This window comes from Aptenodytes forsteri, unplaced genomic scaffold, assembly GCF_000699145.1.
Source record: "Aptenodytes forsteri isolate BGI_AS27 unplaced genomic scaffold, ASM69914v1 Scaffold76, whole genome shotgun sequence".
Taxonomy (NCBI): domain Eukaryota; kingdom Metazoa; phylum Chordata; class Aves; order Sphenisciformes; family Spheniscidae; genus Aptenodytes; species Aptenodytes forsteri.
The window spans coordinates 2,641,757-2,652,444 of record NW_008794444.1 but is presented as its reverse complement, the minus strand read 5'-3'; the positions used below and the strand labels follow the sequence as shown (position 1 = coordinate 2,652,444).

At 47.7% G+C, this 10,688-nt stretch overlaps 1 protein-coding gene across 1 annotated transcript in view; it reads right to left on the bottom strand.

The window, feature by feature from the left end:
* Nucleotides 1-10,688, bottom strand: part of ERO1A (endoplasmic reticulum oxidoreductase 1 alpha) — a 22,574-nt gene that overhangs the window by 4,816 nt on the left and 7,070 nt on the right. Inside the window, exons 4-15 of the mRNA XM_019474777.1 lie at nucleotides 9,795-9,833; nucleotides 9,240-9,316; nucleotides 9,075-9,148; nucleotides 8,471-8,591; nucleotides 7,677-7,714; nucleotides 6,340-6,351; nucleotides 5,143-5,169; nucleotides 4,880-4,972; nucleotides 2,676-2,922; nucleotides 1,847-1,916; nucleotides 1,407-1,493; nucleotides 694-827 (exon numbers count right to left, since the gene is read on the bottom strand). Of these exons, the coding sequence (XP_019330322.1) occupies nucleotides 694-827; nucleotides 1,407-1,493; nucleotides 1,847-1,916; nucleotides 2,676-2,922; nucleotides 4,880-4,972; nucleotides 5,143-5,169; nucleotides 6,340-6,351; nucleotides 7,677-7,714; nucleotides 8,471-8,591; nucleotides 9,075-9,148; nucleotides 9,240-9,316; nucleotides 9,795-9,833 (1,019 nt within the window). The remainder of the gene's footprint in view (nucleotides 1-693; nucleotides 828-1,406; nucleotides 1,494-1,846; nucleotides 1,917-2,675; nucleotides 2,923-4,879; nucleotides 4,973-5,142; nucleotides 5,170-6,339; nucleotides 6,352-7,676; nucleotides 7,715-8,470; nucleotides 8,592-9,074; nucleotides 9,149-9,239; nucleotides 9,317-9,794; nucleotides 9,834-10,688) is intronic.

The following is a 10,688-nucleotide window of genomic DNA, read 5'->3' as shown; positions in this document are numbered from 1 at the left end:
TCTCCCCCATGCTGGCCGTCCACCCTGCAGAAGGTACAGTCAGCAGGTTTGAAGCGAGACGCAGCAGGACCCCCGAGCCCTAGCGTCGGCAGCAACGTCACCCGAAGAATCCTTTGAAAAACCTGTTTGCCAGAAACTCCGGGTCTGTCAACACCACTAAGCGGTAATGTATAACCGGAGTGTCTTGCAGTCTCCTCTCTCTCCTAAAGGCCTCGTTACCCTCCTTCACTGCCAAAACCTCCTCATCCAGCTCTCCACAAGGGCTGGACTGACGGATTCCTGCTAAATGCAACCATTGCAAACAGATCTGGGAAGGAATTGGTGGAAGTGAGAAGCTTGAAGGAGAGCTCTAAAGTGAACACAGAACAAGAACAGCAGCCCTTGCCTGGGGACAACATGCTCTGAAGAGAGAGTCACACAGTTTCTTAAAAATCACCAAATTCTTTGCCTCTTAATGCAAATGCTTCCTTGAATTCCTTACAGAAATGTAGAGTATAAAGAAGTTGTTTTAAATTGTTCCAACTGTTGCACTCCGTATTAACATCCTCAGATACTGGAGAGCTTCTTTATGAGACCATATGATCAGAGCAGGAGTTAACACCAATATCGCTGATGAGAACTGACTGTTTAAGCTTAAATGGGATGTAACACAGCAGCTTGTGTAAAAGTAGAGGAAAAAAGTCTCAAACTAACCTTCCAAAAGCATTAAATAAGGCAACGATTTCTTGTCTTGTCAGCTGGAATCCATAGGAAGGGCCGCTTTCAGGTATCTTTTCTATCAGGTTTTCAGAAAAGAGGATCTTCAGCGCTGTACCCAAGCCCTGCGTCTGTGCAATGACAAACAAGATCATTTAACAGCGGGGAGACAACCAGGGCCTGACTCACAAGCTTAGCTTCACTTCCTTCCTTCATCTTTGCAAGGATTCCTGTTGACATCGTCTTAACAGAGCAAGACCTGGATTTCACTTAACACAGCTCAGAGAAGGGAGCAGAGCAGAGCCAGGATGCTTGCTTTATTTAGCGTTACCGTGATAGCAGAGCTACCCAACAGAGGCTTTCTGTCTAGGTTTGACCGCGTGTAAAATTCAGTGCAGAGCTCACTGAACCCCCAGTTTTATAGCACCCTCTGCCTCGCTTGCCAGAGGCTCTGCGCCCCCTCCCCTCTCTCGGGGAAGAAGCTGTAGCAGGTTAACCCAGTTTTCAGCTGCAAAGGCAAGAGGCAGCTGCTGCCAGGCCCAGCAAGCTGGGGTCGGCACACTGCTTCCTGCCGACTGGGCTTGGTAACGACCCAAGCAGCCCTGATCTGTATCTAGGAGCTGACCGGTGTCCAAGAACCGCATCTGCGCGCCAGAGTCCCGTCAGGTGAGGTGCTTCCAGACACATCCCCAGCTGCTGACAAAGCTTACCTGCAACTTCCCCCACAGGCGACATTTGAAGCAGCCAACGCAGTCCATTATCTTAGAAATATTCTTGAAGTGCAGCCTAAATTCCTCCTAGGGGAAAAGACATTCAAGTTGACCTTGGTTACGCACTAGTTAGGACTTCTTCCATGTATTAATCCAAATCAATAATGTATTAGTTCTGGACTTCAGGCTAAATTCAGTGGGACTGACTTAGGGAAATGCTTCCTGAAGCGGGGTCCTCAGCAGGGATTCACCACTCTCCTCAGGCACGCCCTATGGTCTGTAGCTACCCACAAGCATCCAAACACATTCGGAAAGCAAAATGAATTGGAAATACCTGATCCGGTACCGGGGTCCCTTTCAGATCTAGTATTGTCCCAGACACACGCCTGAAAATACCCTTTAGGGAGCAAGTGCCCCAAAGGGAAGGGCCACCCAGTTACCTTCAGTTTAGCAGCTTCCTTTTTATTCCCTGCAAAGAATGAGTTTTCATCGAAATGCAGCGGGAAAGACCTGAAATAGAATGAAAAGAGCTTTATCTCTCCACAGCTTCTTTGTACGGCTGAAGTCCAGATCCACAGAGGTATCTGGTTAGGTGCGCAAATGAAACTGAGAGGTGTTAGACATTGGACATCTCTAGATGTGTTTTAAGTCAAGCTGCTTGTTTCTTAAATCTCTTGGAGGCTTTCAATCTTAGCTTGCATCTCACCTCGGAGACATTTTCAGCAATTGCTTTACAGTTTCTAAGCAATTGTAGTCTGTTTTCTAACAGACGTAAGCACTGAAGGCACAGGAGCATGACAAGATAAAATTCAGACGTCGACTGCATTAGGAGACACGCATTTCCATCTGGTTCTGGTATCTTCCATTCCTCTTACTCCAAACTCTGTCCAACAGCCCAAACCTCTGTTACCAACACGTTTAAGATTTTTTTTCTAGTCAAAAACACGAAGCCAGGACTGGTATTCCACAGATGAGTCAAACAGGTAGCCAATTTCAGGGCTGACACATAGGCGGTTATTAAATTCAATTCTGCTAAATCAAAAAGGCAGCCTAGACTATTAAACTGTGGGCTTAATTACCCTGTTTTGCAATTTGACTACAGATACCAACGTACTCCCAGCTATATTACCCTACTGCACAACTCACGCTATCCCACTACAAGAACGAGCCCAGAACCCGCCTTTCTAGGCGCTTTAAGTGAAAGGTTAAGCACGCTCAGAGATGCCAGGGTTGAAAGAGCCATTCTCCCCAGGTACCGAACGTAATTACTTGGCCAGATGGAGAATTTCCAGCAAGACGTTTTTCATTTCTGCATCGTGGCTTTTATTCCCCGTGTACAGCTGGAAACCCGGGCGCTCGAAGAACGGCAGCACTTTGGATAGGGCCCGCAGCTCTATCAGGTAGAGAAAATACAGGTTCTTGAGTCTTCTGGGACCTTCCCCTCTGGTGATGACTTCATCAAATCTCTGCTGGAACTCTGTAACATTGGGGCCCCATTTCTTCTCTGACCACGTATCTGAGAGAGGAAAAAAAAAAACCAAACCCAAAACAATGACAGGAGGTGGATGGGTTAGTTCTGGTTCACCTCCTCCCACTGTCCCAGGCTAAATGGTGAAATGTAACTCTAACCCCGGAGAGCCAAGCTTTACAGTAGTCGCAGCCCTTTCACTAACTGCAAATCGTTCAAGAGTCAAGAGAGGCATGCTGTTAACCAAACTCAAACCCCAGCAAATGCAGAACTCCTGCAGAGCTTTGTCAGTTGGTTTAAAACATGACCCAGGCTTAAAAGCAAAAGCTAAAAACCGGAGGCTGCCCATTTTAAACAGAATTAAATCAGTTGAAGAGTTTCTTGTCAGTTGAGCCGATTGTTTCCGAGAGCAGTTCTATCTAAGCTGGCGATAGCTCAACATCTGTCTGCAAGCAAAGAGGGCTGGATGGATGTACCAGACAGGCTGTGAAGGTCCCTTCGTTCCTTCACTCCTGCCCACAAAAGCCACCGACTTGCTGCAGAACTCGGAAGAGGTCTCTGCTATGGTCTGAGCATCTGCAGAGGCAGACAGCGCAGGCCTCCTGATCACGTTGCACTGGGAAGCAGCGTGGGGGGCAGAGTTTGGGAGGCTCCCTAATGAACGGGGACATCCTAAGAGAATTCCTTCTATTGTGGAAATGCAAGAGAACAAAAGCAGCCACAGATTGGAGGAGACCGGCCTCTATTTTCCATTATCAAGCCCACAGGTTTCACAAAGAATATTTCTGTTTGCGCATCCTATCGTGTACTTAAGATTATATAAAAGTATGTAATGGAAGATATAACAGTCATATCAAGCTGATGTATAAAAATTAAAAGAAAAAAAAAAAGAAAAAGGGAGAAACTTTCTCTTCTAAATCACCAGTGGATGACCAGTCCAGCAGGAAAGGACTCCTTCCCAACTCCGAGCTGAGGCAGGCTCTCTGCAAGGCAATCACGGCGCCTGCAGATGGGAATCCCTGCATGGACTCAAGCCGAGCCAAGGAACACCTTCTCAGGGCGGAGATCATCTTCTGTAGCCCTTCACCAACAGAAGCTGTCCCCTTCTACGCAAGCCAAGCAGAGCCATTTGGCTGTCCGTATCCAACCTTATTTTCCTAATCCTTTCAGCAGTCCCAACTCAGTGCTCGCCTTTGATGTTTCTCTTGTTATTCCATCTCCCAACTCTAACGTAGTCTAACTCACATCCAGGTGAGGCCTACGTGGGCTGTAGAGACTTAAATATAGTTACTTAGTTAAATCTAAATTACTTATCCAAATTCCAACAGCTATCTCTACATCTGTACTCGGTTTTTGTAAGCTTTAGCAGAAGAAAGGTGCTAGGCTTGGTCCACAGGCACCACTCTGAACTACCACGACTAAATCCTTCAGGAAGTCAGTCAGAACCTGCATCCCACGCTGCATGAGCGGCGTGCCACAGCCTTTGGCCACGTGAGACACACAAATCATGTTTTCGTATCGCCCTCGATTTTCAACCCCAGGGTTGAAATTTAGATTCTTCAGATAGCTACTTCTGGACAAAGGCACGGAAAGGAAATGGGAATGGCATATGGAAATGGACCAAGGCTCTTGGGAAAGCCCAGCCAAGCATTTCACAGTCTAGGTGAGATTATTGCTAAACTGACCGTCATAAAGACAGGCTAGGAAGGGACAGCCTCGATAGGCAGTTAGAAACCCACTCCAAAATAACCTTGGAGGAAGAATAGAAGGAATACGTGCTGGAAGTCTTGGTACAGAGCACAGTCCAGCCATTTTCAGACCTGAAGGCATGTGGTAACTGCATTCCTGATTCTGTTACACAACCTGTGTGCTGAGGGAGGGAAGAGAAGAGCGCAGAAGTAGGCCTGAACCCTGCTGGAACGGGCTCCGGCTAGCATTTAGTGGCGCCACAGAAGTGTCAATTTAGGACTGATGCAGGAGAGCCAAGGCAGAAAGTAGCATTTACCTTGTAAAAGGTACCTGGCGCTCAAATGGATGTTGATGCTTGCATGGAGACCAGAAATGAGTTTGTAGAAAGCTCGCTTCTCTACACAGACACCTGAAAAGAAATGCTTTCAGTATTCTGAAGTGCCCATACATCGAATTTTCCTCTCCTGGCTGTCAGACAGAAATCTAATCCCACCTGAGCGTGGCCAGTACCTCCCACCCACTCCCTGGCCATTCTGCATTCATCCCAGGAAGAGCAACCAAGTTTAGATAAAGGATTACCTTTCAGCCACTTGTAAAACGTATGCCCTGGAAACAAAAGGAAAACAAGCACATCAGTTTGAGATGCCTTACAGCAGCAGGAGGGCTGTGTCATGTTTTAGGCTGCTTCTTTGGCCATACCTTTCAGAGCACAACAGGATGATACACGAACGAGACAGGGCAGCACCCTCCCCTCTGCGGCAGGGGAGGGCGACAGCAGAGGGGAGGGTACAGCCCAAGCCTGATGCCCTGAAACCACCTCTGAGGCCAGCGCCCAGAGGACCTCTGCCCACTCCAGTTTGCAGAAGCAGGGAAAGGAGCATTAGAAGAACATGAAAATAGTTTTTCTCCTCACCCTTCTGACTGACCCTTCTATAACACAGTGTGGCACCAGCTAAACACACAGCACATGGTCTTTCCCACCCATCTCAGCAAGGGCTGGGGGGGACAGAAGCGCTGCAGAACAGCACAGCGTAGGGGGAAACAAGGATCATGGATTGCTTTTCTCTTCTGGCCAGGGCAGGGAGAGGGTTTTTTTTATTAAAAAACCCAAAACAACAACCAACCAACAAAAAAACCCCACAACAAACAAACCAAAAAAACCCACACAGTGCAAGCAAGGGTGTACAATCACACAAGTCAGTGTTTCACGCTACCCCTGCTACACGCTTGAAAGTAATCTGGAGAACATGAAATGATTTGGAGATAATTTGGAGACGAAGACATGCCATATACACAGGCCCAGTGCTGCAGAGGGCAAACAGCTCCAGGGCACAGCCCTTCCCAGATGTGAGCCCTGCAGGGCCAAAGGGAGTTGGGCACCCAGCTCCTACCAGCTGTCAGAGGCTGTTGGGACCATGAGTCTTGTCAAAGCTCCAGCCTGAGAGCTGCTTTCTCAGCAATAACAAGCGCCAAAAAACCCCCACAACCTAAGTCCTGGTCCTGAAGGCTTACGATACTTCAGTGACTACCTTAAATGGGACTTGTACTCTTAAAAAACTGCTGGTGCTTTTTACGGCCTCCGCACAAGGATGGGCTGGCCTCAGGGACAGGGAGCTCAGAGGGATCTCTCCACAGGGTCCTGAACACAGCAGAATTTCAAGACAACTTCTGATTTTGCCTGAATAAACCAGGTGCTAATGGTAGAGCTCGTGACAGCATGATAAAGACGCCACATTTGTTTCTGTTATCAGTAAAAACAAACAGAGTGCCACTCACCTCCATCGTCTCCTGATGAAAAAAAAAGCATGAGTGGTGCAGGGAGAGAAAAGAGGAGATAAAAATTACACATGACCAAAATCAAACTCCGAAGCACAAGCATTAAGACTGCTCCGTTAATCTGCTCTGACAAGAGAGCGCGCCTCTCCAGGGAGGTTTAGAAGTGTTCTGAACACAGAAAATATCATCTCAAACTGCAGCAGTGAACACACCAGATGAGCAACGCTACCAAGTAACCTGACCAATGCAGGAGGGATCAGTATTTGCAAAGGAAGTAAAACCACCACATAGCTGAAGCAGAGACCAGAAAACAGGAGACAGGTGTCTGCCCCTGCCAGGGATCTCCTGTGCGACCTCCGATGGGATACTCAAGGGCCCCATCCTTGTTTCCTGCAGTTTATTAGTTGCTTGCTACAACTCTCGCAGGTAGCGGGTCCATTTCCTCCAGGAGTGGAACCCCATCCTTGTTTCCTGCAGTTTATTAGTCGCTTGCAACAACTCTCGCAGGTAGCGGGTCAGATCCTCTATTTTCACATCCTCCTGCTTCCTCAACTGCGAAACAGCAGTCCTTCCCTCTGCCCCCAAAGTACCTGTGTTATTTCATTCAGATCTTGCCCTAAACAGAGGTGGTCAAGGGAAGCACTGATATTTTAAAGGACATTGTACATTTCCTTCACCAGTGCTGCTCCTGAAGTACCATTCCTTTGCACAAGGGTCAAGGGAAGGGGAAAGCACCTACACAGTTTAGGGAAAAAAAAAAAAATCCAAGAGATCGCTCCAGAGGGTGCTGCTGGAGCAGCGTTCAGGTCAAATGAACGGGGAGTGAGGTTGATGACGTTCTAGATGTCTGGGCCGGACGGGGCATCAGGAGATATGGGGTCTTTCAGCAGCCTTGGGCAAAAGAAGCTCTTATGCTTCCAAAACCCTTCCCTACCTTCATTTACAGCATCTAGCCTTAGCCTCTAGGGCAGAGTTTCTCTTACTGGATGGTTTCCACAGAGGATCCCAGCCAGGTTCTTATTTCAGTCCATCACAGATGGTCTGGCATTGCTGAGTACAGAAACCAGGGACCCAGGAAGAGCTCAGGGTTCAGTCCTGCTCCCAGTCCCTCCAAGGCTCACATTGCCTCCAGGAGTGGAGGATCAGACTTCCTTTCTCCATGATGGATGCTAGAAAGCCACACTTCCAGGTGCCCTCGCGTTAGCCATAAAATTCTACACTTCAAGAGCTACAACATATTTCTCATTCAGCAGAAGTAGCTCAGAGAGCATGTATTGTTCCTGGAGCTAGGATCAGTACGCTACTAAACCACTTAGTGAGATAAATAAATGACTCACCTCTACCAGATGTCAAAGGTCTTTTTACATTCTGAGGCCTAAGAGGGGGGGAAAAAAAAAAATCATTTAAATAAGATATTTAAATAAGTGACTGTCTCCTTGCCGTGCAGAAACATAGCACAGCAGTAGTTACTTTTCTGCAGTCAAATAGCCTAAGGAGTTCTTAGATCTCCTTCTGTGCTTTAGCTTTGCTCAGACAGGAAAGGCACAGAGCAAAATGTGGCTCTTTTTTTTTCCCCCCTTTCTTTCTTTAGAAAGAACAGCTAGGCAAAGTCAAGTGCCTACAGAAGTGCTAGTGGACATTATCCCCCGGCCTTGGTGCAACACGATACACTAGTACGAATGGGGAGGAAATCACTAGAGAGATCAGAGCAGGCAAGACTACAGACCAATGCCCACCAGTACTGTGCATCAGCCCCAGGGGTACCCACAGCAGAGCTCAAATTGGCACACAGAGCGGGGAGAGAGCTCCCAGCAACGGCTGGGGAGGACAGAACTGGGTGCCCAGGACCACACCACACAAGAGACGTGCACCCCCTGGCAGGCCGCTGTCTCACCACGCTGCAGGGCTTGCATCAGGAGCCTGCACCAGGGCAAGCTGTGGTCCAAAGAACAGCCAAGGGGGGCTCACGGGGCAGCCACACGACTTGTCCCTTCCTCTGACAGCCCACACTGCACAAGCATTGCAGCAAAGCCAGGAGGATGGGGATTAATGGAGCAGTTAAAGCACATGCAGCCCCTCTGCAAAAATCAGCACCTGCAGGCTCGTGGAACCTGTCCCCCAAAGCACCTACTTGAAGCAGTTTTCTTCGTAAATACTGTTCCAAATTTTCCAGGCATCCGGCCCTTTGTAGCCAGTATAGCGTTCAGGATTCAGGAGTAAATCCACGTACTCCGCGTCAGGAGAATAGATGTCTGCAAAGCAGAGTGCTGGGTCAGTGACAAAAACTTCTGAAGGAAAATGACATCTTCCAAGGCTGATCCAGCCATCCCTTTGCATGCTGAACAGTCTTGCCAGCAGAGAGACCAGCTCATCCCTCTCCAGAGAGGCAGGTGCATAATATTTGCTACGCATCAACCCACTGCAGCGGGGCAAAGCTCTCTGGCCTTCAGAGCTATCGGAGCGCAAGGCCACTGATGGCAAAGCAAACTCTGAGCATGCTCCATCCAAGCTGCTCACTTGCTAAACACGGCAAGATCCTGACCAGCAATGAAGCTTTGTCAGAAATATTTGCATCGTAGTATTTTCAAAATACTGAGGGCAGGGGCGGGTGGAAAAAGAGAAGAAATGCTATATATGCTCCAGGCTTGCTGAAATATTACACATTGGCCTGGAAGTTCTGCAGAGGTGCTTAAAATCCCATTACAAGATTTGTCAGATCGAACAGGTGCCTATACCATCAGCTTCGCAGAAGCTGTCTGAAGAGTCATCGTGCCGTGTCCACTGGAGCACTGCCTGCTGGGTTTCCTTGCTGCAAAGAAAGTGGAAAAAGACTATCAGAAAGAGCACCGATACTAGGTTCCCTTCAAGACAAGTAAGGATTGTGGAAGAAGAAGTCAAACCTCAAAGAGCCATCAACAGCTCCAAGTCTCTTGGCTTCTTCACATTCTTCAGCAAGGTTACTGGCTTCTTCCGAATACTGGGTTGAAAAGCAAAGGGGTGGGGAGAGAGGGCGATTAAAAAGCAGTTTTTCTGCTGTTATAATTCTGCCTTTAATGCACTAACCCATTTAAGCATCAGAAACACTTTTATGATTCATCCCACCCTGTATTTCCACAGGATGTCTGCAGATATTCAGAGGCTTATGCAACTGTGATGATTGTTGCAGGGACTCACAGCAGCCTCTGGCACTGCCGTAGGAACATTTTGTGCCTGACGATACCTGCTCTTGGAGAAGTCTCCTAAACTGCTCTGCATTAGTGGAAGGGAATACCTCACTTCAGGACAGCCACCTCAAAGGCTCTACAGCATGCCAAACACTTGAAGAGGGTAAAAATTTAGCCACGAAGTACATCCCGACAAATACTGCCCATCTGACTAAGGCAACTTTTATCAGCTGCAGTGACACAAAACTGGTCGTATAAGCCGCGTCATTTTGTGCACGCAGGCACACCTACCTTGTAACTTCCAGATCTGATTCCATCAGGGACTTCGTCCTGCAAGACAAAAAAATTGAGCACGTGCTACATGTGGGGCTGATGAGGCCTTTCAGCCTAATCTTTGAGAAAGATTAGGAAGGTTACCACAGTTTCTAGAAGTTAGAAGGCAATCAAAGCACCCAGCTTAGCTTACAACACATCCAATTTCTGGCTCCTCCACAGACTAAGGTTAAGCAATATTCTTGGTGTTTTATTTTGATTTTTCGCAAGACTCCTCTTCTCAAAAGGTCAGCAGCCTTCCACAGGTGCTACGTCAGGTTATGTTTTGCTTACCCAAGCGTGAGGTTGGGGAAGCCAATATAAAACTTCAGAGGAGCTGGAGTTGCCTCTGGTCAGCTGATGTCTGGCATCCTGTCTCCCGGTGATGCCGGCGCTCCTGGCAGGAGCCCAGGCGCCTCCTCAGATATTGCAACTCCCAGCCCCTGATACACGTCATCCAAAAACTTCCCTTTTTTACCACCCCGTCACGTAATGTCAGGCTGCCGGCCCCGCACAACCCGAGCAGTCCATACAAGACAATCGGGCCCTACATTCTCCTCAACTTCCATTTCCTCCATCAGTAGGAAGGCAGTAAAACCACTTCTGCGCTGCAGGAGCAAATGCTACGATGGCAGACAGCGCAGGAAGGGAAAAATTAAGCAATGAATACGGGTTATTTTTGTTCCTTTCAGAATGAAATGGACCCAAATCAAAATAATTAAAAACCAGCAGAGACACAGTCAGTTCTTAAAATAAGAATAACTTCTAGCTAATACTAACGCAATTGTAACATTACTCTGTCACATTGGTCATCATCATTACCAAAAACATCTTTTTTAAGGAAAAAAGTATTTAAACAAAACTTAGGGTTAT